General features: G+C 53.9%; 2 protein-coding genes and 1 long non-coding RNA gene across 7 annotated transcripts; 1 reads left to right on the forward strand and 2 right to left on the reverse strand.

The window, feature by feature from the left end:
• Positions 1-1805: 1805 nt before the first annotated feature.
• LOC108520933 (uncharacterized) lies at positions 1806-4549 on the reverse strand. Its single transcript, XR_001883068.1, has 2 exons — positions 3306-4549; positions 1806-3156 (listed from the first exon to the last, which is right to left on the reverse strand). It is a non-coding gene; the product is annotated as an uncharacterized LOC108520933 (long non-coding RNA).
• On the forward strand, positions 4542-13599 carry LOC108520932 (fumarylacetoacetate hydrolase domain-containing protein 2A). Of its 3 annotated transcripts, none has more exons than XM_017860512.1 (8): positions 4542-4863; positions 5624-5874; positions 7029-7245; positions 10970-11029; positions 11303-11465; positions 12897-13005; positions 13139-13226; positions 13364-13599. In XM_017860512.1, exons 2-8 carry the CDS (start codon positions 5630-5632, stop codon positions 13424-13426), a joined length of 945 nt encoding a protein of 314 aa, XP_017716001.1. In that variant the 5' UTR covers positions 4542-4863; positions 5624-5629; the 3' UTR covers positions 13427-13599. The 3 variants fall into 3 exon arrangements, with proteins under 3 accessions (XP_017716001.1, XP_017716003.1, XP_017716004.1); XM_017860514.1 differs by having other exon boundaries at positions 4542-4724; XM_017860515.1 differs by lacking the exon at positions 4542-4863 and having other exon boundaries at positions 5620-5874.
• A 79-nt stretch (positions 13600-13678) lies between these two features.
• On the reverse strand, positions 13679-26989 carry GPAT2 (glycerol-3-phosphate acyltransferase 2, mitochondrial). 3 transcript variants are annotated; one of them, XM_017860509.1, is made up of 22 exons: positions 26881-26989; positions 24403-24525; positions 24140-24253; positions 23371-23444; positions 22854-22958; positions 22516-22644; positions 20041-20140; positions 19479-19612; positions 19068-19167; positions 18760-18972; positions 18259-18381; positions 18006-18088; positions 17563-17681; positions 16838-16908; positions 16500-16758; positions 16262-16410; positions 15995-16072; positions 15081-15212; positions 14878-14998; positions 14732-14797; positions 14436-14491; positions 13713-14046 (listed from the first exon to the last, which is right to left on the reverse strand). In XM_017860509.1, exons 2-22 carry the CDS (start codon positions 24463-24465, stop codon positions 13930-13932), a joined length of 2406 nt encoding a protein of 801 aa, XP_017715998.1. In that variant the 5' UTR covers positions 24466-24525; positions 26881-26989; the 3' UTR covers positions 13713-13929. The 3 variants fall into 3 exon arrangements, with proteins under 3 accessions (XP_017716000.1, XP_017715998.1, XP_017715999.1); XM_017860510.1 differs by having other exon boundaries at positions 24403-24471; positions 26881-26981; XM_017860511.1 differs by lacking the exons at positions 14878-14998; positions 15081-15212 and having other exon boundaries at positions 13679-14046.
• Positions 26990-27669: the final 680 nt, after the last annotated feature.

A 27669-nucleotide genomic window follows, 5' to 3' on the forward strand; every position in this document is an offset into this window, starting at 1 on the left:
GTGAAGAATGAGAAAGTCATTTTCTGCCAGCTGTTCATGTACATAAGGAATGGGCTGCACTCAAATGATGTGCTTCTGTAAGAGATGCTGAATTCATAGACGTTTCCATCATCTCTGGACAAGGAATTGCGCATACTATCCTACTCCAGACCATTCACATCTTCTTAAGGTGAGATATCCCAGTTTCTAAGAGACTTTGGCAAATGAGTCATATGAGTCAGGATGGGGGCTGAGTTTTGCTGCAATAACAAAAGACTCCCAAATCTCAGTGTCATCTCCCTCACATTCCACATCCAATGTGAGTTGGCTGTGGCTCGATCCATGTTGTTTTAACTCTGGGACACAAGCTGACAGAGTCTGGTTTTTATTTAGAGCATTCCATCTAGTAGCAGAGGGAAAAGAGACATGACAAACACAGGCTGGCTTTTACAGAAGCCTTGTAAGGGGTCTATGATGCTCCTACCCCCATAGCGTTGGCCAAAACAGTTCTCATGGCAAGGCCATAGTTCAGCTACATGCAAACACCCCATCCTCCAGCAGGAAGAGGCACAGCTGATGATGACCAAGTCATTGAATCTACCCCAAGGAGATTATCAGAATGATCTGAGGTCTAAGAAAGACAAGGGAACTAGGGGAGAGGTGGCAGAGGAATGACACGCTGGTTTTATTCAAACATTTTAGAAAATGCAGGATAAGATGTGCTCTGCACAGCTCCAGGAGCAAGCGGAGGACATTTCTACCAGCTAGGAGTCACAGGCTTCTGGTTGTCACGGGAAGCACATTCTGACAGGAAGGACTACCCAGCCATAGAGAACACTGAGGGCACGTTGTTACCTGGGCTGCTCAATGCGCCCAGGACAGTGGTGACACTTGAAGACAGTGTTGCCCTCCACTCTCCCCCTCCCCATAAAGTACTGGGCCCAGCCGCCCACACAGCAGTGAGCTCCCTGTCCCTGAAAAAATGTAAGCAGACCCTGGGTGCTCCTGGACAGAGGGCTGTGGATGGAGTCCCTGCATCGCAGGGTGAAGCAAGACCACAGCAAGCCAGAGGAGGGTGTGTCTAGCCCAGGGTACACGCAGGACAGAGCACCTGAGAGGGAGGCTGTGCTCCTTCTTGCTAACATGTGCCCCTCTCAAACTGCCAGGACAACAAAATCACATAATAAGGTTGCTAAGATCTACAGAAAGAATCTTCTATCCATGAAGTTGTGAAGAAGGAAAAAGAAATTTGTGCCAGTTTTGCTGTCGCACCTCAAAAGGGAAAAGTTAAGGCTACAGTGTGTGAGAAGTGCTTGGGTAGGGTGGAAAAAGCATGAGATTTGTGAGTGGAAGATGTCAACAGAAACGTATTCTGATTGACAGCAACCGTGTAGCACCAGATTAGCTTCATCTGGATTAACTTTGATCACTGGCAGGTATGTGTAGGAAAAGACATGGCTAATGTAGGGTTTGGCACTATGGCAGTTTCATGCATCCAGTGGGGGTCTTTGAAGACATCCCCCAAGGATACTCTATCCAAAGGAAATAATTCCTCATGTACTCATTTTTAAACTACCCTTTCTCACTCTGAATAATTGTCTTGATCTAGATCCATGCTGCATCAACAATGTGCCCCTTTTTATTGCTGAGAAGCCTTCCCTAGTGTGGCCACACAGTGTTTACACATTCACCTGTTATTGGAAAACCAGGTGGTTTCCAGTTTGGAGACTTTACAAAAGGCCTGCTGGGAACATTTCTGTATACATCTTTGCATGAGCATATTTTTTTATTTCTCATGTAATTACTATCAAACAAAAATATAAATCTGGATTCTGTAAAAAGAGAATTTATTAAAAAGGATTGTTGTGGGGTGTGGGGGGGACTATTACAGTAGGGAAACAGTCTGACGATACGATCCTCAAGTGTCTCCGAGGTTAGGCAAAGGGCTGATCTTGTATAGGGAGGTGTCAACGTGGCTACAGAGAACTATTATGGGAAAGTGGGCTGAGCAAGAGGGTCACCATCGAGTAGGTTGTACCCTGCGGACAGCCTGTTCTCAGGAGGGACCCTCAGGAAGGCTGTGGGTTGGCACAGGCTGCGGTTGGGCCAAAGCTCAGGGGCTTGGAGGAGAGAATCTGAACCAAAGTTTACTCACAGGTATTTTGTTCTTATTGATCTGTGGGGACAAGCAGTCCAGTTAATCATTTATGATGCCAAGACTGGGAATTTAGAGGGTCTGTGTCTGGCCTGGTCATAGATAAACAAGGGAGCATCTGGGAGGCTTGTCCAAGTTATATGGGAAGTCACTGGCTCTCTCCAGTAGGGTGTTTTCTGGAACAAAAGAGTGGAGGGACTCCTTAACCTTCACTATTTCTAGGAGCAAAGGGCTAAGATAAAATTCAGTACTGTCAAGAGTCAGGATTGAAATGGCTAAATCATACGGTAGGTGTATGTTGAACTCTCTTCATACACTGCCAAATGGTTTTCGATCCTGGTGGTACTATTTTATAATCCCATTAGCAGTGTACAGGAATCCCAGGTCCTCCACATTCTTGCCAATACTTTTTATAATCAGTCTTCTTTGTCCATTCTCGTAGGTATAGGTGTGAGAAGGTGTCACATTGTGCTTGTAGTTGCATATCCTTAATGATTAATGATGTTGAGCATCTTTCCACGTCCTAATTTTCTATCTGTGTTATCTTCTTTGGTGAACTGTCTGTTCAAATATTTTGTCCATTTAAAAAACTGAATTGTTGGATTTTATCGATTGATTTTTAGGTGTTCTTTCTATATTCTGGATACAAGTCTTTTATCAAATACAGCCTTTGCACATATTTTCTTCCAGGCTGCACCTTAGCTTTTCAGAAAGCCTTTGGGAGCCATGGCTTAGTGAAACGCTTGTGCCAGGTTCTCCTCAGCACATCCCCTGATCACAGCCACCCCATAGGTTCCATTTCTCTTTCTTTCTTTCTTTCTTTCTTTTTTGAGCGGAGTTCGTCTGTCGCCAGGCCTGGAGTGCAAGTGGCATGTCGGGCTGCACATGCAACTCCTCCACCCTCCCGGGTTTACGGGCATTCACTCCTGCCGTCAGCCTCCCGAGTAGCTGGGATGACAGGCGGCCCGCCACCCGTCGCCCGGCTTAATTTTTTGTATTTTTTAGGTAGAGACGGGGTTTCACTGCGTTAGCCAGGATTGTCTCGGGATCTCCTGATCTCGTGATCTTGCCCCGTCTCGGCCTCCGCAATAGTGCTGGGATTACCAGGCTTCGGCCACCGCGCCCGGCCCCGTTTTTTTTTTTTTATTTTTAGTAGAGACGGGGGTCTCACCGTGTTAGCCAGGATGGTCTCTATCTCCTGACCTCGTCATCTGCCCGCCTCGGCCTCCCAAAGTGCTGGGATTACAGGCGTGAGCCACCGCGCCCAGACATAGGTTCCATTTCTGTATCTGTGGTTACCTTCTGCAAGCTAGGCTGAAGTCCCAAGCTCCAGACCCATGGCTCCGACTGCCCACCGTTCAATGCCCTTTGGACGTCCCATGCAAATTGGAGCTCACCATCCTCTCCCCAGACCTGCTGCTCCTCCAGAAGCCCTGTCTCCATGAACGGCCCTGCACCTACCGGGCTAGAGACCCAGGAGTCGGCCTCGTACCTCCTTCCTTCTCACTTCCACCTCCTGTCATCCAGAGCTTCCTCCTGAACATCTCTAGACACTCACCTTCTCCGCCACCCACCACAGCACCATTGTTCTCACCTGCACCACCCACCCAGACACCTTTCCTTAGACGGGTGGTGAGAGAAAAACTTCTCCAATAGAAGTCGGGCCATGGCACGCCAGTGAGGACCTTCCAGCGGTCTCCTGTGCACTTACACAAGGTCCAGACTCCTTCGTGCGGCAAGTCAAGCTCTTGACGATCCGGTCCTTGAGTAATGTGGGGGCCTCTTGCCCAGAGCCCCTCACATTCTTCAAAGCCGGCAGCTGAAGAGCTGAGCTGTGGCTGTCTGTGGAGTTCAGCCGCCGCTCCCTGCACGCCCGCCCCCTGCAGGGGACGGAGCCCCCTTTCCCCACTTCCCCACCTGCGCCCAGCGGTGCTGCTGAGTGGCTGCGAAACGCCGGGCTTTGGGGTCAGGAACACCAGCTCCACTGCTCACCGCCTGTCACTCTGGGAAAACAGCTCTGGCGCCAGGCTCCCCGTAGGTAAAACGGGGGCAGTCATCCCTCCCCTCCTCAACCACACCCGTCAGAATAAGAAGCCACAAATCATTCTTTGCCACCCAGCAACTGCCTCGGTCTCCTCCACCACTTTCCCCACCGATGGGAAGACGGGAACGGCGTCAGGCCCAGAACAGGGACAGACTGGATGAGGCCAGCGAAGCGCACAGGGACAAACGTTCGGGCAGCGCCCACTCTCGGGCTCGGGCAAGTACAGAGTCGCTCCGAGAGCCACCGTCTCCAGAAGATGCGGCAGGCGCCGGGCTGTGCCTGGAGCCCGAACACGCCGGAGTAGCCCGCCCCGCAACCGGCCAGCGCTTCCGGGATTGGCGCCCTGCCAGGGGCGGCTGACTGTGACGTCACAGGGGCGCGCCCGCTGCTCGCTCGGGTGAGCTGGGCGAGCGTTCCTGGGTTCTCCGCGGCTGCGTTTCCCCGGCTGGCTGCGGTCACTGGTGCCAGTGCTCAGGCGCCCGCCGCCCTTGACCTCCGGCCCCGCGAGCCCTAACTCAGCGCAGGAGGACCGGCCTCCGCCGCCAGGTAGGACGAGCCTGGCTGGGTCAGGCCGGAAGGGTGTCCGTGGCGCGGGTCTCCCGCGGAGCGCAGAACTGGGACCTGACCCCCAGCCGCTTCTGACCACACCGACGGGGGGACCTTTCTGAGCCTCACTAACTGCGGGGTAAGGAGATGGGCATGTGGGAGATTGGGGAACCGGCATGGGTTCCAGGCGAGTGGACGGTGGTTTGGGATCCGACGTGCACACCCATGTCTCAGGCTTTGTTTGATGGAGGCTGCTTTTTCCACCTCATGTCGCCGCCCCTTTGCTTACGGACTCTTGCAGAGTTGGACTGAGCTCGGGCCGTGTGACATAGTGGTTGTTGCAGAAACCCCAGGGCCACTTTCTGACTGGTACCTTGGGCACCTGACGTCATCCCTTCGAGTCTCAGTGTCCCCTTCTGTAAAGGGAGGGCGCGCTACCCGAGGGGGCCGCTGTAAGGTTGGAATGAACCTGCATGTGTGTGTCACGTGGGAAGGGAACGGTCAGTGAGGCCTGGGGTTCTCTTGGAGCGCTGGTAACCAGCCTTGTCCCTGAGGCAACGGCCAGAGGGCGCCTGTAGTTTCACCTTATGAAGTATAGCAGGGTAAAATACAAGCCTGGACCACTTCCCATGTGGTATGCAGGGAACCAGGGTAAAATACAAGCCTGGACCACTTCCCGTGTGGTATGCAGGGAACCAGGGTAAAATACAAGCCTGGACCACTTCCCGTGTGGTATGCAGGGAACCAGGGTAAAATACAAGCCTGGACCACTTCCCGTGTGGTATGCAGGGAACGGTGGATGGGGCAAAGGGCCTTGGGCTATAGTCCTAGGAATTTCAGGGATCCTGATGATGGCTCTGGGATCCTCCGTCTCCTGGATCCTGCGTTTTTCTCTGCAGGCTCTGATGCTGGTGTCTGGTAGAAGAAGGTTGCTCACAGCTCTGCTGCAGGCTCAGAAGTGGCCCTTTCAACCCTCCAGAGACATGAGACTAGTACAGTTCCAGGCACCCCACCTGGTGGGGCCTCACTTGGGCCTGGAGACAGGGAATGGTGGAGGGGTTATCAACCTCAATGCCTTTGACCCCACACTCCCGAAGACGATGACACAGTTCCTAGAGCAGGGAGAGGCCACCCTCTCAGTGGCAAGAAGGTAAGTAAGTGGGCAGCATCGCCCTGAAGCAGCTGCCCTGGTCCCCCCGCACCCTCCCACTGCATTCCTGTTCTGGGAAACAGCACCAGCAGGTAGCTCTTTGGCAAGGGAGCAGAGTAACCCCACCTTTTATTTCTCACCTGTTCTCTTAAAAGATCCTTAGAAATCTTACGTAATAACATCTTCAGTTTTCAGAGGAGAAAACTGAGGCCTAGGGGAGGTGATTAACAATTTCAAGGCCATACATTTGGTGCTGGAACCAGGACTCTCTACTTCATCACACTGCCTCCTCCGGGAATGAAGTCCTGGACTGACTGACGGGTCTGGGCCAGGGGGTCCTAAAAGGCATCTTATGCAGCCGGGGGAGTGATACAGGCTCCCAGCTCCTACAAGGAGAGAGGACTGCAGGGAGGTTTTCTACAAGACAGTTCCTGGGTTTGGACTAGATTAGGTGAGAGCGTCCCTGAAGCCTGGACCCCTACAGAATCTGGTCTAAGGAGCTGATGAACAATAAATTAAAAACACGTTAAGATGTTGTTTTCATCTATTAAAATGGGAAAAAATACAAATGTTTCACGGCTCACAGTATTAACAGTATGTTCCCATATTGCCATATTCCGCAAAGATTAGAAACCTCCATGTGCCTCATTAGGGACTTGGGTATATCTCTATACAGCAGTAACATGCAGCCACAAGCAATAAAGAGGACGCCCTCTGTGTATTGTTCCATATTGTTAAGGAGAGATCTCCAAAAGCAGTTGTTTTTGTCAAAAGTGTAAAGATTGGTGCTGTCATGTGCGTACAAAAGGCTGGGAGAAGAATATCCATAGAGTAGCTGCGAAGAGCCAGGGGAACAGGGGAACCAGAAGGGGAACGGGAGACCTTTCTGTGTATTCAAACTGGAGACCTTTCTGTGTATTCCAGTTTGTATCTTTTACATGGATATGAGTTACCTAAGCGGGAGAGGAAATCAAGACTCGAAAAATAAAAGCCCTGCTCTGATATCAAAGGACAATAGCTCGGCTTGATTTTCATACTGACTCTGATGGTTGATAGAGCTAGGAACTATATTTCAAAAAGCAAAACCTATAGCTGCTGCAGGATCTGCCCAGCCTGCCGGGGTTGCTGATCTGTTCCTGTTGTGGTCTCTACAGAGCCTTGGCTGCCCAGTTGCCAGTCCTGCCACGGTCGGAGGTAACCTTCCTGGCTCCAGTCACACGGCCAGATAAGGTGGTGTGTGTGGGCATGAATTATGTGGACCACTGCAAAGAACAGAACGTGCCCGTGCCCAAGGAGCCCATCATCTTCAGCAAGTTTGCCAGCTCCATCGTGGGGCCCTATGATGAGGTGGTCCTCCCACCAGAGAGCCAGGTCAGTGCCTCCCCACGCCCTCCCTAGTCAGTGGGCCATCGCAAGGGCGTTCTGAGCTCGGTACTCAGCCTGCTGGAGCCGGCTCTTGCTCAATAGTGCATTCAGCAGAAACTAGGGGATTATACGCTCAGTCATAACGGTGGCCTTGGAAAAAAAAAGTTAATGTGCATGTTTTCCTGATTACAAAAGCGATACACCTTCACTGTAGGTAAAATGGAGACAAACATTTAAAAATTACGTCACCCGTAATCCCATGCCCAGGGCTTGCAATATTAATGTTTTTCTGTCTATCTTCCCAGTGTTCTCCACTCCTGTATATGTTTATACTGTACATACACTTCTCTTTTACTTAAGACTCCATCAGGAGCATTTTCTCGTGACATTAAATATTCTCCGTGACATATTTAGGGTACCATGGAGTTTGTTATATAGGTTAGTTTACTCCCGATTACCTTATTGCTGGATACTGTTTCTAGTTTTCAGCTTCTATAAATAAATGTTGCAATAGACATCCTTATGTAGAAAAGGCTTTGCATGTCCATTAATACATTATTATTTCCTTTGAATAAACCCTTAGAATTTAAATATGTCAGAGTATAGGCAGTATTTCAAAACTTTTGAAAAATTCTGCCAACTGGCCTTTTAAAAGATCGTAAAAGCAACTCACACATCCACTAGTAGTGTATATACCCTTATTAACACTGGTTACTTTTCTCTCTGATTTTGTTTTAGAAATGTCTTGGAAATTTTAGAAAAGCTGGGAAAGTAATACAGTGAACGTCCAGATAACTTTTCCACCTTATTTCATTGTAAACATTTGGCTATATTTCCTTTTTCTCCCTGGCCTTCTCCCTGCCCTCCACATGGCAAACGTACACTTTTTTTTTTTTTTTTTGCAGGGGGTGGGGTGAAGGAGACCTTTTAAAATACATTGGGAATATTAAGACAATTTAGTCAGAAAAACTTAAGTAGACATCTCCTAAGAATAAAGACAGTGGCTTGCATGACCATCCCACCATTATCACTACCAAGAAAATTAACTTGAATAATATTTAATATAAAATCCAGTTGCCCTAATTCCCAATCAGAAGTACTGCTGACTGCCCCAAAGGTAACTTTTAATTTGCTTACTTTTTTTATTGCTCCTTGATCAACCAAGGCCACACACTGTATTCAGTTTTATCTCTTTAGTGGTTTCAATCTAGGACAGGGTTCCGTAGACCTTTTCTTAAAGGGCTGTGTTGGTCTGTTCTCACACTGCTGATAGACATACCTGAGACTGGGCAATTTACAAAAAAAAAAAAGGTTTAATTAGACTTACACTTCCACGTGGCTAGGGAAGCCTCAAAATCATGGCAGAAGGCAAAGAGGAGCAAGTCACATCTTACATGGATAGCAGCAGGCAGAAAAGAGCTTGTGCAGAGAGACTCCCATTTTTAAAACCGTCAGATCTCATGAGACCCATTCACTGTCATGAGAACAGCGCAGGAAAGACCCGCCCCCAGGATTCAGTCATCTCCCACTGGGCCCTCCCCCAACATGTTGGAATTATGGGAGCTACAAGATGAGATTTGGGTAGGGACACAGCTAAACCATATCAAGGGCCAATTAGTAAATATTAGGCTTTGAGTGTCAGATGGTCTCTTTTGCAGCAATTCAACTCTGCTGTTGTAGTGTGACAACCACCAGGGACGATACAGAAATGAATGGTGGGTTTCCAATCAAACTGTTATAGGAGATGGTGAGCTGGCCATAGTTTGCCAACTCCTGATCTCAAACACGCTCCCTGCCCTTTCCTTGAAGAATCCAGTTGTCTCATAGCATGTTTCACACCCTGGGTTTGTCTGGTTGTTTCTTCATGATTAGTGTCAGCGTAAGCATTTTTATCAAGAGGTCTACAAAGATGTTACAGATTTCCCATTGCATCCCACTGGGAGGTTCATGTCAGTGGTCCCAGAATTTGACCACTTGGTTTAGCTGACATTCACTAGGTCCCTCCATTGTGAAGATGCATTTCTATTTTTGTAATTAATAAGCAGTCTATGAGTGGTAGTTTGAGATCACATAACTATCTTACTGCCCCATAGCTTCTCATCCAGCGATCCTGTAGTCATCCTGACTGAATCCATTATTGCATTGGGGGTTAGAGAAAAATGACCTTTTTTTTTTTTTTTTTTTTTTTTGAGACAGAGTCTCGCTCTGTTGTGCAGGTTGGAGTGCACTGGCATGATCTCAGCTCACTGCAACCTCTGCCTCCTGGGTTCAAGTGATTCTCCTGCCTTGGCATCCCGAGTAGCTGGGATTACAGGTGTGTACCACCACACCTGGCTAATTTTTGTATTTTTAGTAGAGACAGTGTTTCACCATGTTGGCCAGGCTGGTCTTGAACTCCTCACCTCAGGTGATCCACCCGCCTCGGCCTCCCGCAGTGCAGGGATTACAGGCGTGAGCCACCACGCCCGGCCAAGATCAATGACTCTTCTCAATCATGCTTTCTGTTTTTATTGGCTGGCATTCTTCTATGAAGAAAAGCTGCCTCTCCTCTTTTTATTCCTGTGTCTTCAGTATCACTGTGAATTCATGATTTTTGTTTTTACTCAATTGTTTGTAATTCGTCATTTACATTCTTTAGGTGACTTCAGTTTGGCCAGTGAGGGGCCTTCAAGTTGACTCCATTCCCGTCACTTTTTGTATATCCTAGCTTTTTGACCAAGATGTTCTAGGCTTATCATGTACTGTCTTGGACCTGGAATTAGCCATTTCCCCGAGGAACCTGGTGCTTCTTCTTTTTTTTTTTTTTTTTTGAGGCGGAGTTTCGCTCTGTTGCCCAGGCTGGAGTGCAGTGGCCGGATCTCAGCTCACTGCAAGCTCCGCCTCCCGGGTTCACGCCATTCTCCTGCCTCAGCCTCCCAAGTAGCTGGGACTACAGGCGCCCGCCACCACGCCCAGCTAGTTTTTTGTACTTTTTGGTAGAGATGGGGTTTCACCGTGTTAGCCAGGATGGTCTCGATCTCCTGACTTCGTGATCCGCCCGTCTCGGCCTCCCAAAGTGCTGGGATTACAGGCTTGAGCCACTGCACCCGGCCCCGCTGCTTCTTAATGGGGAGTGGTATTAGAGACCAACATCTAGGTGTCAGGTGTACTCATACCAACTGGTTATCATCAGAAAGAGCTGCCAATTTTAAAGGCCAAATTATATCTATTTTGTAGTTGTATTTTATGGATTATGGGAGAGGCTGAGCATATTTTCATGTTGTCTGGCCATGTCCATTACCTATTTGTGAATTGCTTACTCAAGTCCTTTGTGGGGTCAATCTTTTTCTTACTAAAGTGAGTTAATAACATTACAGCATTTAGAATAGTGCCTGACACACAGGAAGGTTATGTATTGCTAGAGGATATTACTTCGTATTTATTCTTTGTTAAAAGTATCCAGAGTAACTTTTAAACTCAGTGCGCTGGACACGTTCCTCTTCTGCAGTCACAGTGGGGAGAGGACCTGTGCCTGCATCCCGTGATGCTCTCTGCCACTGCCCAAAATGTATGAGTCTACAAGCCACACCTCCCTTGTCATTCACTTGGCTCTGCTTCGTGGTGATGGCAAACGTGCTGGCACCCAAGCCCTAATGACAAAGGTCCACGCCCTTCAGCACCGTGTGCAGCCTCAGCATGGACAGTGGGCCCCGAAGCCACTGCAGCTCACTGTTCCTCTCCCACCCTACAGGAAGTAGATTGGGAAGTGGAGCTGGCCGTGGTCATTGGAAAGAAAGGCAAGCACATCAAGGTGAGGTGGAAAGTTGGGCTCCCAGGCCAGAGTGTAGCAGAGGCCCCAGCTCCTGCCTCTCCCAGTGCTGACCTCTCACCAACACACAGTGCCAGCTGTCCCTGACCCTGGGAAGCGGTCAGCCTCCTTGCTCCCTGACACTGCCTTGCCCTTCACCCACCTTTGGCTGGCTCTGGCTACTAACACGGGATAACAGCTTAGAGATCCTTTGCCATAGGTGTTGGTGTCACCCGTGATCTAACCTCCTGTATGGCCACATCCCCTGCCCCATAGGCCACAGATGCCATGGCCCACGTGGCCGGCTTCACTGTGGCTCATGACGTGAGTGCTCGTGACTGGCAAATGAGACGCAATGGGAAACAGTGGCTGCTGGGGAAAACCTTCGACACCTTCTGCCCTCTGGGCCCTGCCTTGGTGACCAAGGACAGTGTAGCAGGTAGGTCCCTGGTCCCTGCCCCCTTATACCTACCATTGCACAGATGAACAGTGCTCCAGGGAGGAGCGTGGGTTCAGGTACATGCGGCACCTGCCCTCCCTGGCCACCCTTTCACTGCTGACTCCACACAGGGCAAGTCTCTTATCCTCAGCCATGAGTTCTCCCATGGGCTTCCTTCCCAAGGTCCCTAGAGGGAACACAACTGCAGAGGATGTGAAACTGCATGAAGTAAATGACAAACAACACTGAGCTGATGGGTGGATCAGGCTTCCCGTGGCTGCCACCATCTGAAACAATCTAAGTTGAGCATCATGGAGCATAGTTATCACAAGGCCCTGGCATCTTCCACAGTACAGGAGACGACAGCCAGTGTGACTCACCCAGCCATTGTGGAAACAGAACAGCACTGACCACACACAGTGAGGAGACAGCGCCAGGACGGGGGCAGTGCCCCAGAGGGCAGAGCGCAGCCTCTTAACACAGCCGCCCACAACTGTGGTGGAGGTGGTGCACGGGGGGGTGTCCATGTGGGCCAGCCATGCCAGGATGCCAAAGACCCCATTATCTCACAGCACCCCATGCAGAGTCCGCAGGAAAGTTAAATTGTGTTTCAGCTGCTCTACTTAAGGGGAGTAGAACACTAAGACCACCACCAACAGTTGAAAGTGCTGGTTAGCCAGGATATTCTTACACTAATCCATCCCCTGCCAGCATCCAGTACATGAGGCCTCACTCTCCTGGCTAGAACCATTACCTCACTGCTTTGTAGATGCTAAGTCTTTTTTTTTTTTTTCTTTTGGAATGGTCTTACTGTGTCATCCAGGCTGGAGTGCAGTGGCCCAATCTCAGCTCACTGAAGCCTCAATATCCAGGGTTCAAGCGATCCTCCCACCTCAGCCTCCTGAGTAGCTGGGACTACAGGCATGCATCACCACATCTGCCTGTTTTTATTATTTTTTATAGAGACAAGCACTCACTGCGTTCCCCAGGCTGGTTTTGAACTCCTGAGCTTAATCAGTCCTTGCCTGCCTTGGCCTCCCAGAGTGCTGTAATTACAGGCATGAGCACCAGGCTTGGCCCTGCCCAGGAGACATTTTTGTATCTACAGGTGTCATCCTATGCTGTAGACAGATGCCCCCCCTTTTTTTTCAAGGCAAAAACCCGAGCCATTTTTCTCTCCCTCTTCAGAGTCTAGAACATCCTCTCAACTCATCCCTGTGACTACTGCCTGGTGCTCTTGGTGGGGATGCAGGGAGGCCTGAAAAGGCCAATGTCTGTACAGAAAGTTCTAACGTAGAGCACTGAGTCAGTGTGGGCACAAAGCCCTGTCCCCTGGCAAGTCACAAAGCTCTGCTACAGTTGTGTTTGTGAAATACTGGGGGGTTTGAGGGGGAAAAGGGATAACCCCAAGGTACCATCTTTGCATTTCAGATCCACACAACTTAAAGATCTGCTGCCGAGTGAACGGGGAAGTGGTCCAGAGCAGCAACACCAACCAGATGGTATTCAAGACGGAGGACCTGATAGCCTGGGTCTCCCAGTGAGTGCCAGGGCCTGTCCTGCCAGTCCCACTCCATCCACCCACATGTGGAGGCTGAGCTGAGCCCTCCACCCTTGGCTGTGGCCACCTCAGCCAGCCCCTGGTCTCACCGGGTCCTTTTGCTTTGCTCCAGGTTTGTCACCTTTTACCCAGGGGATGTCATCCTGACTGGGACCCCCCCAGGTGTCGGTGTATTCAGGAAACCTCCTGTGTTTCTCAAGGTAGGTTAGCGAAAAGGAAAGAGAGCAAGGGCCCGAAGGCCTGGCAGGCTTGGCTCAGACTTGAGAAGTACAGGCTTGTGTGGATGTGCGTGTGTCTGACGGAAGGGCTGACACCCTCATGGCCTGCTCTGTTGCAGAAGGGGGATGAAGTCCAGTGTGAGATTGAAGAACTAGGTGTCATCATCAACAAGGTGGTGTGATGGCTCCTGCACAGGCCCTGGACATAGGATGGGGGCATCTGCTCCCACTCAGCCTAGCCCAGGGAAAGGCCCAGTGACAGGTATGGGCAGGTGCCAGCCCTGCAAGCCGCCTCTTCTGGGTAGAGGGAGAAGGACAGAGCTCTCTTCAATAAATTTGTCAGGCCAGAGCAGCAGCTTGGCTTCTGCTGTTTGTCTTCTTTTGGGCTTTGTTTCATGGGACAAGTCGGGGCATTTTGTGGGACTGGGGAAGAAGAGAGCAAATACACACGCATACGCCAAAAAGATACTCCTGGGCTTGGGAAAAGACAACCTGTCTGGTCCCCTTGTTTATCACATAAAGGAGGGAGAAAGCAAGAGATGGCAAGGGACAATCAAGCCTCAATGATTATATTTGTAGACCAGCTAAGGGTTTGCAGCCTCCTCTCCGTCTTCCGTCTTCTGGCTCTAGGACACAGCTGTGTTGTGTGGCTGAGAAGTCTCGGCACAGGCTCCTTCTCACAGTTCTAGCTACAAATGAATTGCCGGATGAACTGTTCTAGTTTTTCCTGATTCTCCCGGCTGGCAAAAGTAGGGGACAGGTGGAGCCTGGGGCCTGCAGGGCTCGGCATCTGCTGCAGAACCTGGGCCATGAAAGATGGGCCATGAGTACCCTCAACACAGAGACTGTGTCCACCGGGCCCAGGGCCAAGCCTGTCCCCCAGAAACCTGCCGTGAGACCTCTGGCCCCTTCGACCTCAGTGTTTGTGCAAAAGCTGCCTCAAAGCAGCCCTAATACCCCACCTAGAAGGATGAACCAGTGATTTGGGAGACCAGGAGGCAGGAAACCATCCCATCTTCTCCAACCCATCACCACGTCTGTTGCTGGAAGACACCAAGTAAATCCCAGGGTCTTAATGAGACACCATCAGGCCAGCCCCGTGGGGTGATGGGCACGTAGCTGGGTTTCCCTGAGCCACGCTATCGGGGTGGGAACAGGGGGACAGAAGATGGTGACACAGGCTCCTCTCACCCCTAGGTCTCTGAAGGTCCAGATAGCACTGATGGCGAGCTTTGGGTCCGCACACTCTGGAGAGGAGAGAGAGGTGAAGGCTCTAGGTAGGGAGGACAGGGAGCCATTGGGCACAGGATTCTCTCCTCCTGTGTAAAGCAGCAGCCCAGGGAGGGATAGAGCTCAGACTGGACAGAAGACCCTCTGAACTCTGCAGCGCTCCTTCTAGAGTTGGGTTGTCATTGTCCGGCAGGGGGCAGCAACCACCAGCAAACACCCCTGCTTCCAGGAGCCTGGGCTGACTGGCTGGGACTCACCAAAGATCCCTTCTTCCTGGGCGGTGGCCTGGAGGAACTGGAACAGCTGCTCTGTGTAGCCCGACTCTGCAGAAAAGAGAAGACCTAGACCTGGCGCCCTACACCGACAGCCTGCCTCGAGGACTGCAAGGGAACGAGGGCCTCACCAGTATCGGGCAGCTGGCCCTGGTGGAGGAAGGCGGCAGCCTGTGCAAAGGCCTTGAGCAGTGGGCTGAGCAGGCGGCAGAGGAAGAGAAAGAAGTCTGGGCAGTGTGACTGCTGGCTGAGCTGGGGGGGACAGGCTGGGGTGAGCGCAGCTCCCCACCACCTCCCTACCACCTCCCTCCAGGGGCAGCTTCTTGAAACACACCCTGAAGTACCGGCCCTCAGCCTCTTCAAAGTCATCACTGTCACTATCAGTAAAGTCCCCACTCGGTTTCCACAGCAGCTTCCTGCTCAGTCGCTGTCGCCCTGTGTCACAGGCTGACCGGGAGCCTGGGGTCTAGGGGCCATGGAGCCATAGTTTTCTGACAGGCTGGCCAGGGATCAACCCTATACCCCCAGACCAGGTACATGCGGGTGAATCCAGTAAAAGCAGACCCAGAGACCCAAGAGGATGGCGAGAGCCATGCCACAGCACCTGCTGGGCCAACTTGCAGAGTGGGAGGAAGTGAACTCCCACCCTCAAGGGCAGTGGCCGTGTTGCCAAGAAATGTGGGGAGCAGGAGGTGTGCAGAGAACCTCAGAGGCACACATGTCCAGTGCTATGCAGAGAGAGACACAGAACCGTGGCATAGGTGGCCATTCCCAAGGCACAGGGAGCAGAGATGCGAGCTAGGCTTCCCCGCTGTAAGGCCAGGGGCAGTCCACCACCAACAGCACACACAGGGCAGAGGAGGAGCCTGGGGCAGCTGGCACTCAGGGTGTGAGGCTGGAGGATGCCAGGCCTAAGGGAAGGGTCTTGTCTCCAGCTGCCCTGCCTACCTCCTCAGCGACCAGGAGGCCGCACTGGATGAGCCGGTCCAGCACCTCCTGACAGTAGCAGNAGGCACACTTGTCCAGTGCTATGCAGAGAGAGACACAGAACCGTGGCATAGGTGGCCATTCCCAAGGCACAGGGAGCAGAGATGCGAGCTAGGCTTCCCCGCTGTAAGGCCAGGGGCAGTCCACCACCAACAGCACACACAGGGCAGAGGAGGAGCCTGGGGCAGCTGGCACTCAGGGTGTGAGGCTGGAGGATGCCAGGCCTAAGGGAAGGGTCTTGTCTCCAGCTGCCCTGCCTACCTCCTCAGCGACCAGGAGGCCGCACTGGATGAGCCGGTCCAGCACCTCCTGACAGTAGCAGTAGGAAGACTGGCAGGGCTGGGGAGAAAAAAGCACCCATATGGCCTCAGGCAAGCCAGGCACATGGTCAGGGGCCTAGCCAAAGGCCAGGCAAGGCCAGACCTACCACCCAGGAGGTTTCAGAGGTAGGGCTTGGGCAGGGATGGGCCATTCCTGCCACCAAGAGGGGAAGGCCTAGGAGCAAGTGGGCCGTAGGGGAGGGCTGACCTTTAGCAGCAGCAGGTCTTGCGGCAGCAGGTGCATCAGCAGCAGGATCTGGCGGTACAGCTCATTCTGGCTCAGCAGTAATATGCCCTGCAGCTCCCAGGGCCCCTGGGGCGGCACTCTGCCTGCCAGCAACCCCCGCACTGCACAGGCTGGGGGAGGTGGGTCCATTATGAGGATGGAGCTGTTCCTTTCACCGCTGCACACACATCCCACCTACCCCGTGCACCTCAAGACTCACCACCCACAGCCTCGCTCAGGAAGACGGGCAGCAGCTCAGCACTCAGCCGTGCCAGCTGCGTGAGGCCTGGGCCAGGCCGCAGCACCACCAGCAAGTCGCCCTGGCGGATGCGCAGCAGGGCCACGTGCGCCCGCAGCAGGCTCAGAGAGTGCTTCAGCAGGCTCCGCAGCTGCCCAGAGAAGCCTACATCAAAGCCACGCAATAGTATCTCCTCCGTCAGCCAGGAGAACTCCCCCAGGAGCTGTGACAGGAACACGCCCTGGGTGGGCAGAGCAGGCCTGAGCAGGAGAGCCACACCCCTCCCCCCGCCCAGGTCCCCACCACGTGGCACCCGCTACCTTCTGGTGCTTGAAGAGCAGCAGTGTCGCCATGATGGCGGTGCTCATCACCGCAGCGCTCTCCACACTGGCTGGAGTGGGGCGGGGTGGGGGGTGGAGATGCTGGTCAGGGCTTGAGGCCCAGCAGCCTGGTCCCTCCATTATCTGGCAAGTCTTCCTGGCCACACATCCCAACTCCACCCCAGGGATGGGGAATGTACGCCCAGAGCAGTGGCTTTTATCACACAGGCTGAGAGCCAGGCCAGGAGCTGGGGGCCTTTCCCTAGATCTCGTCCTGGGGCCCACACACCAACCCACAGCTTCTACTACAGAGGGCCACTGGAGAAGATACTGATGGATCTCTCTAAAAGGGCCCTCTGCGCAGGCGCTGTGCTAAGCCCCTTACACGTATCATTCCATTCAGTTCACACCATCCCCATCTAAGCTAAGGAGACTCCACTCAGAAGGCAGGGCTGGGTGTGGCCTTTGGGAAGCAGCTGCAGCCTCCTGGCCTCAGGCCACCATCTTTGTGCATGCACTTAGCTGCTCCCTCATGCCAGCCCTGGCTGCCCTGCTCCTCCTGTAGGAGGAGGGTTCCATTCTTCTTCAGCTGTCCCTGAGGTACCATAGAGGGTCTCACGTGCAGACACTCACTTGGAATGGAGAACCCTGGTGACTGGCTGACCCAGAGAGAGGGGACAATTCAGGGACCCGCCCCCAAAGGCCCAGATCTGGTTCACCCTCACCACTCAGGACATGACAGCTCAGTCTCCTGACCAGGAGCTGGTCCTCTTCCTTGAGGGCCAGGAGAGGCCCAGTTATGGGGGTCCACTCCTGCTCCTTCTCAGTGTCTGGGACAGCAGTACTGAGATAGAGACAGATTACAGAATGAAGGGACCAAACACAAAAACAGCTGTGGGAAAGCCGAGCTTTCTAAAAGGTGAGGGGGTTTCCCCCTCCCAGCCCCAGGACAGAGGATGGCTTCTATAACCCCCAGTCCCTTCCATGCCTCTGTGCCATATTCTCACACTCAGACTGTTGGAAAGGTGAGTGCCTGGAACTATCCAAGATGACCCCAGGATATGTGGTGAGGGAGGGCTGCTAGTGTGTGTATACTAGGGGGATACAGAAGCTGGTGCTGAAGGGCTGCCTGCCTTGCCCCTGAGACCGCATGATCCCATGCCCCTACCATTGGCCCAGCACGATGGGCTGCAGTAGCTGCTCCAGGGTCTGCCGGCCGCCCCAGCAGCTTCTGGCACTGACGATGTATTCCTGCCCAGGACAAGGCTCTTAGGTGGCCTGCGCTGGACTACCAGGAAACTTGCACACAGCCCACTGGAAGTAGGCAAAGCTATCCCTGCAGTGGCTTCGAAGGCCAGACTGCCAAGATGCCTAGGACAGCCCCCTTAGGTACTCCCAGCCTTCCCCAGCTGACTCCATACCTGCAGGGAGAAGGGCTGAGCTAGGTGCACCCGGGAGCAGATCCGGCGGCTGCAGCCCCAGTGGCTCCACAGGCTACGTAGCACAACCAGAGCTCCTGTCCGCAGCCCCAGGGGGGCCGAGGCCTGCAAGGAGGGAGAGGATTACTATAGTTGCCAGGGGCACTGCTCTCGGGTGGACATCAGGGCTGCCCACCCATCCTGGTCTCCAGAGATATACTCTGGTCCCAGCATGCTCAGTTTTATCTCAGGCCCAAACTGGTGCATGACCTTGTCCCAAGCTCCTCTTCTCTTATCCATGACACAGGAAAAATCCCTCCCTATCAAGGTCTTCAGAGGATGAAATGAGATGATGGTAATGGCCTTGGCAGGTGCTGCTGGATGATTCCTTTGTACCCCCAGCAGCCCTAAGAGGGACTCAGCCACAGGACACAATATTGTGCCTCCTGTCTGGAGCTGGTGTCCACCCAGGGGCCCAAGGGCTGGAGGGTCTCACGTTCTCACATTGTATATGTCACACAGTGCATCCGGAACCAGGTCATAGGTGACGGCCACTGGTACCAGCAGAGCATCTGGGACGATGCCCACCTGGACTGCCTGCACCACAAACCCCAGCCAAGCCTGGCCCAGGGCTGACAGCCGTGGCCCTGGGGACTCAGGAGGTTCCTCCAGGAAGATGAGCAGGGGCTGTCCACTAACCAGCAGCTGCTCTATGACCTGGAATAGGAGGGGACAGTGGGTGTTAAGGCCAGAGCAGAAACAGACCCCTGTCCTCTTAGCCTGGCCCATATGTAACCACTGGGGGCACTCACCGCCTGGACCACAGCCCTTGCAAGGAGCCCCTCAGAGCTGTCCAGGGAGAGGTTGGCCTCTGGGGGCAGGAAAAGCCCCCCAAGCTTCCTCAGGAGAACTCTGTGGGACACAGGGCAGAGCCTGATAAGGAAAGGGGCTCTGGAGATGAGAATGAATAAGGGGCTAGTGAGAGTCTCAGCTCCCCCACGGCCAGCCTGTATCCTACTTGAATACCCTGAGGTGAAGCCATGGCCCTACGCCCTGTGGTTGACCCCTCCATCTAAGCCCCACAGGCTAGACTGCTGTATGGTTGGGATGAGAGAGGCCACGAAGAGGGCTTTAGCAGGGAGCTGCTGCCAACACACCCCAATACACACCACGCCCCAGCCTGTGGCTTCTCCTACATATGTCTAGAGGCAAAAGCTTTTTACCTGAGGGCAGGGGAACAGGCACGGGAGTCCCAGGCCACACGGAGCACACCCAGGCCCTGGGAGAGCAGCATAAAGGGCAGCAGGATCCCGTCCAGGAGGGTTTTGTGAGTAGAGAGGAGGACAAGCGGCGAGCCCTGCTCCGGGGAGAGCCAGACAGAAGTGCCAACCTGCCCCACCCTGAGGACACAGGCAGCCAAAGACCCAGGGCAGCCCGAGGGAGGGAGGGTCCAGCTGAGAGTTCTTCCTCTGAGCACATTTCCCAAAAGCAAAGGAGCCTTTAGACAACTTTTAAGGTAACTGCACTGACGCAATGGTTGTTAAGACCATGATGGAAAGACGTTAGAGGAAGCCCCATGGGAGCAGGGCCGTGAGACATAAAGGGAAGGTCGGCAAAGAGCAGGGGATTTTTCCCACCAGCTGATGGGGACTGGACTGCTGTATGGCTGGGAGCAGAGGGGTCAGGAAGCAGGACCAGATGGGGGCTGCTCCTGACTTATGGGTTTGGCCCAGCCTCTGCTCTTCTGCTCCCACCATCCCCATCCCAATGGAGGGCGGGCCTTACTGCCTGGGCGGCCTTCTGGACCATCTTCATCTGACCCTTGTGGAGCTGCACATTCAGGAAGAGGCAGTTCAGGAACCGCAGCAGCGCCCAGCTGAACAGCCTGGGGAGGGACACCAGGCCTGAGGTGCAGCATGGAGTGACGCTCAGCCCGGGGCACTTGGAGGGCCGCCCAGTGCTCCTCTAAGGCAGGCCCCACCACTGTCCTCATTTTACAGAAGAGGAAAGTGAGGCTCAGGGAAGCTACAGAACTGCTTCACGGTAGCGAACACTAAGAAGTAACGGTGCTGGGACTGGAAGTTCTGACACCACAGTTCATGCCCACCAGATGCTGCTACACTCCCACGACCTCATGGTGCAGCTACCTCACATTAGAATCAGAGCATCTGCCTCTATTTACCCTAAAGGAGACTAGAGGACCAAGCTTCTCTCCAGGCAGAACCCAGCCTGTTCTTGGCAAACTGCCAGGAAAGATCAAATAAAAACGAAGGATTAGTGATAGAAGAAGGAAAGGGGACAACTGCAGGGGCAAAATCCCTGGTGGGCAGGCGCGTGGGGTTGTCCATCCAGCCCAACAGGAGGACCAGCTCTATTTATTTTTTAAGACAGGGTCTTGCTCTGTTGCTCAGGCTGGAGCGCAATAGCACGAACTTGGCTCACTATAACCTCTGCCTCCCGGGCTCAAGCGATCCTCCCACCTCAGCCTCTCAAGTAGATGGGACCATAGGCACGCACCACTGTACCCAACTAATTTTTTGGAGAGACAAGTTTGCCCAGGCTTGTCTATGTTGCCCAGGCTGGTCTTGAACTCTTGGATGATCCACCCTGCTTGGCCTCCCGAAGTGCTGGGATTACAGGCATGAGCCACTGCACCGGTGTAGGACCAGCTTTGATTTAGGACAGACACATAGCTGTAGTAGCAGGGAAATGTGGCAGATAAGCAGCAAGTCCCCATGTGATGGCTTTTATCTTGCTGTGAAGCATGAGATGCGGCATCAGTTGACACTGGATAAATCTAAGAAGGAGCAGGCTAGATGGGAGCTCTGGAGGGTGCCATGTCTCCCTGTGACATTTGCACTTAGCAAGGAAACCAGTCCACTGGTGTGTGTTTCTCTAGCAATGCTGGGCTGCTGAGGTGCAAAGAGAAGGCAGACAGTCGGGGGTCCTGCCCATGACTCCCTCACAAGAGCATTACTCGCATCCTGAGCCTGCAATCTCAGCTAGGCTCGGAGGGAAGGCAACACAGACAGGGAGGCTAATGGCTGATGTCAAGGGACATCAACAGATCACCTTGATGATCAAGGGACTAGAAATCTCAACAAAGTCAAGGAATTGTCACAGTGGAGGGCTGGCCAAGGTCACCAACAACCTCTACTTCCTGTCCTTGCTCAGTTGGCCACACAGCACATTCAAGACAGCTGAGCTTGACACATGCTGCCTCGAGCCCTCCTGCACTCAGGGACTCATTCATCTCCTTGGCTTTAAACACCATCTGTATGCTAAAGCTTCACAGTGTCTCTGGCCCCAACCTCTCTTCTGAGCTCCAACCTCCTATATGCAACTGCCTCCTCAGTGTCTCCACAAGCATGTCAAGTACCCAAACTCTCTGTCCAGATTACCTTTCTGGGCCAACTCACTTCTCCCAAAGCCTGTTCTCTGTACATACCACCAGAAAGTAGGCTAGAAATGGGGCTGTCCTGTAACTTCTCCAATTTCCCTCACTACCCTTGCTCCCACCGTCCAATCCATCAGTGAGTCCTGTTAATGTCACCTCGATCTCTCAATCCACTTTTCAACCTCTACTGTCTACCATCATCTCGCACCTGGACTAACAAAACAGCCTTCCAGATGCCTTTCTAGTCTCCACTCTTGACCCTAATCCACGATGTCGTCACTTCCCACTTAAAACCTTGCAGCTGCTTTTCACTGCACTTGGAGATCCAGTCCAAACTTGCACGGCCTTACATGATTTGATCCCTTCTGCCTCTCGATTTCACCTCCCACAGCTCTCGAACCCTCACTTGCTGGCTTCCAACCACGTCAGCTTCTTGAGCAAACCTAGTCCCTCTCCTGCCCAAGATCAAAACTCAGGCTATTCCCTCTAGCAAGACTGTTCCCCTCATTCTTGTACCCCCAAGGCTGGCTCCTTTTCCTCCTCTTGGCTCTGGCTTAAACAGTCTCTTTGTCCCGTTACTGGTATTCTGTCTCAGCCCTGTTCCTTCCTCCTTGCAGCCACGTGTATCTCTGTTTACCCCTCCATTTCCCTGGAACAGTGCACTGCATGTAACAGAAGCTCAGACCTGTGCTGGGGAATGTGGGGATGGGAGGCGGTGGTGAAGGCAGGCTGCAGCCCACTCTGGTAAACACTATCCAGCTCCCTAGAGGGAGAGTTCAGCACTTCCCCACGCCCAGCCAACACCCACTCTCCAGAAGGACACAGTCCCCAGCCCAAGGATGAGTGACCCTCAGCACAGTTACCTGACCAGGAAGGGACGGGGTGAGGCCTGGATGTGACCCAGGATGCGCTGTACCTCTTTCTTCACAAGGTCAGGAGCCTGGCCTTCACCAGCGCCTCCTGGGACCCTCGCTGAGAGGAGGTTCTGCACCCTGTGAGGGGGTTGGGAGGAGTGATATGAGGCTGCTGCAGGGAACGGCCTCCAATCTTCACCATTCTCCTTAAGGAAGGGTCCCAGGCAAAGCTCACCCTCTAGAAGCCTTGCCCCAGCCAGCCCTCTCAACTACCCCTACCTACTGTCATTGTCATCCCATTCAGGATCCCAGAAATGCCAGCCAGACCTCACTCCCTGCCTCCTCACCTGGTGCTTTCCACGATCTTCTGTGGGGCATCCTGGCAGGGGGGGATGTGCTGCTCCAGGGACCACAGGAAATAGCAGAGCCTCCGAACCAGCCAGCCCCGAAACCTGGGCACAGCTCCCAGAGCAGGAGGGAAGATCGTTCAGAGAGGGCCCACCTCCACCAGGGCTCACAGAGGGCTATTCAATCAGAAAGGGACCACACCCCAGTCCCATGTCCCAGGAACACCTGAGCAGGAAGAGGAACTGCCTGTCCATCTGTGCCCCATTCCCACCCCTCACCCCTGCTGAGTGGGGGACAGCTTCACAGCCTGAAACACGGTGGGCAATCCACACATGCTCACAGAAGGAACTGCAGGAGAGCTCCAAGTCTGCCCCTCCCTGCAGGCTTGTGGAACAGAGGACAGGGCCCTTCTTTTTCTATCAGAGGAAGAAAATGGCACCAAAAAGCAGGGCCCCAGCAGCCCTGCACCCAAGGGGCCCTGTCCCCAATCCTGCTCCAGTCTGTAGCGCTGACTACCTGGTGTTCTCCTCCTTCACCAGGATCACACTGCAGAAGCCTAGGTCCGTTATGCTTCTGTGGAAGAGGGACTCCTGCCAGAGAGGCGGAGAGACAGCATGTCTTGGGGGACCTTTGCAAACTGGCAAAAAAACGCCCCTGTGCTGCCCGTCTGGTCTCTGCCTGGCAGCCTGCCAAGTCTTCCAGGAGAAAACATGACAGTGCAGTATTTCCCGAAAGGCGTTTGACCCCAGATCCTAGGCTGGCTCAGGAAAAGGGGCCCATGATCAAAACTGAAGTGCTGTATCCTGTACAGAATCACCCTTTTTCAGGTGGCATACAAAGTCTCCAGGAAGTTATCTTCTCAACAGCAGAGAACAGGCAACCCGGGTCTTCACGAGAAATCTGGGCACCCTCACCACCATCACATGGCACGGACCGAAAAAGAGGTCTTCAAGCATGAGCTGAGTGCTGGGGAAGTCTGAGTCGGTGGTGTCCCCAAAACTGAACAAGAAAACTCACGCGGGCATGATGAGACCCCAGCCCCCGGGCACACCCTACCACATTGAGGCCCCTCTGCACTTCTCCCACCCAGCTCTCCCAGGCCTGGGAACAAGCCACAGCTCAACCATACAACCAATCCCAGTGCACCCCTTCCCCTGCAAGACAGAGGCAGAGGCATGGGGCAGGGAAGAGCCAAGCTTGGAAGGGCACAAAGGAAGCAGCTTCCCAGAGCTTCAGCTCCCAGAACCAAGCTTCCTGGTCAGGGCCTGGCCCGACCATCACTCACCCAGCTCTTGGGGGTGCAGGTCTGGCAACAGCGACCCACAAAGGGGCGATACTTCCCCAGGAATGGGGTGACAGCCTCCAGCTTCATCCCAAAGCCTGAGGACCACAGGCTAGTCTGGAAAGGAAAATGAGGAGAGATGAGAGGACTCAAAGTCCTTGGCAGGGGAGAGGGAAAGATGGAGCGATAGAGGCTCTAGAAGTAAGGGGCACAGCAGAAGGGTGGCAGAGCAGAGGGGATTTGAGGAATGGGACGAGCCACACTACCTCTCGGCCACTGGAGCTACTCCTTGGCTGAGTCTGGCGTCTGCCTTCCGACATGGTGGCCATGAGAGCCTAGAAGAACCACGAACCAGTCACCTCTGCCACTCTCCTTCTCCCCACAGAAACCTGAGCCAGGGAAAGGTACAGGGATGGAGCCATAAGAATCTGAGCCATAATCCAGGGACTCCTGAAGTAACTGCAACCCCCCCGCCCCCCATCACAGGACAGACAGACATCACTTAGGCCATCAGTGGTAAGGAGAACCTAGGCTGGAAACTAGGGGCTGGCTCAGATCAAGGCCCTGCCCCACACCCAACTGGTCCCACAAAGGAGCCAGCTGTTCTCAAAAAGTCTCACAGTAGCCAGGTCAGGGCCCTCCTCAGGCCAACATGTTGTCTTACCATGCACACCCACCCTGCCATCTCCTAGCACAGATGAGGGCTGTACTGGAGATGCTGATCCTTTCTGTGCGGAGGGAAAGAATAAGGGCTGGATTGAAAAGATGGAGGCACAAGACTGCCAAGGAGGAAGAAGACTATTGCCATGAGGCCACCAGGTCCTTCTCAGCTGCCCTTCCCCTCCCCACCAGGAGACAGCCCTGTAACCACCCAAACATATGGGAAAGTGGGCTGGCTAATAGAAGAGGGACAACTGGGGGTCAGAACACAGAGGCCTATGCGCAAGAATGAGCATCTAGTTGAGGACAAGAAAGACTTTTCCACAATTACTCCCTTCTCGTATTAACATTCTCCACAGAAGACGCCACTTGTATCTCCTCAGCCCCTCCATCCCACCACAATATTTCCCTCAACTAATAAATATCTATGTTCCTTCAAACAGCACTGAATGCTTCCTGGCTCAAAAATTGGGGCCTAGAAGCCCCTCTTCCCTATTTCCCAGCATGACCCTGATGAACAGGCTGCTCTAATCATGTTTCCCCATCCCCACCACACTGTAATCAGGCCCACTGGGAGCCTCTCCCTTCCCAGCCACCCACCCAATTCTGCCCAGGGTTCTAAGTCCACGATGCTTCTGGAACACCCTCTAAGCCCTCCCTCTCCTCCTTGGGTTCCCCAGCCCAAGCCTGCCGGACAAAGAGCCATTCGAAGCCCTCCTCCAGGACTACGGTTTCATCTCCCTACGTGGTTGGAGTGTCCTGAGGGCAGGGGCTCATCTCTGATGTCCAGCAGTCTGCCCTGCGTGGAAGAGGGAACCAGGCAGAGCCAGCTGACCCACGGTAACTTCCTCCCAAAAATTCTCCAGGCACCTTCCTCCTTTCCCCAGTCAGCTCAGTTTCCCGACATGAAGCCAATCAATAATGGGATCAGGATCCTGCAGTGCCTGGGGTCTGGGGGGCCACGGGAGGCTCATCCCAAAGGCACTCCGTATCTTGACAATGTTCGCATAGCCCCGTTCACAGACACATGCTACAGCAAGGCTACAAGCCGAGGCCTGTGGTGAGTCCTGCCTGCTCTGCAAGGGATATCTGTCCCTTAGCCGAAGACCACCCCCAATCCCCAAATCCCACCCCATTAGGGGTGTGCTAGCTCTACGGAAGCAGAGTCAAAGCTAGGGCAAGACCCCGTCTGCCAATTACCTCAACGACACAGCTCAGGACTCCTACAGCAGAGGATGTAAACTGGCACCTCGAGAGTAAATTCAACTCATATATATATACATATATATATATGCAGACACACACATATTTCTCTGACTATACAACGTGCTGAGACCTCATGAAGTAAAACCAACGTTTAACAGCAGAGGGCTTGTTATACACACTTTTAAAAATCAAGGTTTCCAGTCGCGGTTGTAATGGAAAAAGCTGAGCTTTGGCATCAGAGCACACACCCCACAGGGCCCAGCTGGCCGCCGCTGTCCCTGCAGCCCGACCGCAGGAGCCCTCCCGTCTGCCTCCACCTTGATTATCATCGACGCCTGAGCCCGTCCACATCTGCGCGTTCAGCCCTTGATCAAGGGTCAAACTCTAAATCTGCCCGCTTTGGGAATGTTTGCGCCCTACAGAGAGCCGCGAGAGAACTCCACCTTCCCCGCCCTGCTCCACCACGGCCTCCCACAGCCCCGGCGCCCCACAGCCCCGCCCAGCGCCCCTCAGGCCTCAGCTCCCTCGCCAGACCCGTGGCAGGCGCTCCCTGAGCTACTCCCAGATACGCGAAGGGCACCTGCCCCACGTCAGGTCCTGGACGCCCCCTCTGGATGGACGAGGACCGGGTGCCCCACACGAGGCAAAGCAGGGCTCTCCAGCGCCGCCCCCAACACCACACCCCGCAGGGGCTCATTCCCGCCACAGGCCCCGCATTCCCGCCACAGGCCCCGCATGGCCGGCGCTCCCTGCCCTTCAACTTCCGCCCAGTCCCCAACAGGCCGCGCAGACCAGGCTCTTGAAGCAGGAAGGCCCCTGGATGATCCCAGTCCGCGTCTGACCTGACCTCGCCAGGGAGCGGCCACCGCGCCTCTCACCTCACACCACCCGCCAACTCCCGCCAAAGCAGCAGCTCCACTAGGCGGCCGGAAGGCGTGGACTGCCCAGGGGAAGGCGCGCACCGCCCACCTCCGCGCGTCTGGCTAAAAGGCAGCCCCGAGAACCAATTGGGATGCGCGTTGGTCCAGAAGCCCCGCCCTGCGCCCCGTGCTCCGCGCCGCTCGTCGGGGACCTGTGATCTGTGCTCGGTGGGTGGCCTGCTCGCTTCCTGTCTCTGTGCTCGGTGGGTGGCCTGCTCGCTTCCCCGGTCTCTGTGCTCGGTGGGTGGCCTGCTCGCTTCTTCCGTCTCTGTGCTGGGTGGGTGGCCTGCTCGCTTCCTGGGTCTCTGTGCTCGGTGGGTGGCCTGCTCGCTTCTCCAGCCGGCCCTGGCCCGCGGTGTGAGGGGATTGCTGCAGGCGGCCGCGAGGCCCCGAGTGCCCGAGCTTCAAGCATGGACTCAGGCCAGATTCTGATTAAACAGGCTATCCCAGGGCTCAGTCACCCCAAACTGGGGTTCAGGCGCTAGCAAAATTCCGAGTTGAGGACGATTAGAAAGGAGAGAAGGTCGTCAAGAGACAGCTGCAGTCATGAAAAACAAGTCAGGCCTCCCCAGGGTCATTTCCTTTGGTAATGGGAAGCCTAGACCAGTCGGGAACCTTCCGCAGCCGCGAGGTGCCGAGGTTTCAGCTGGGCCTGTGGCCAGTGCGTTCATTCGTGTGGTTATTTGATTAAGACCCGACTCCTGTCTCGGCCCTAAGCTCCGCGTGAACAAAGACCTTATGGGTTCA

This window comes from Rhinopithecus bieti, unplaced genomic scaffold, assembly GCF_001698545.2.
Source record: "Rhinopithecus bieti isolate Rb0 unplaced genomic scaffold, ASM169854v2 scaffold_54331, whole genome shotgun sequence".
Classification (NCBI taxonomy): Eukaryota; Metazoa; Chordata; class Mammalia; order Primates; family Cercopithecidae; genus Rhinopithecus; species Rhinopithecus bieti.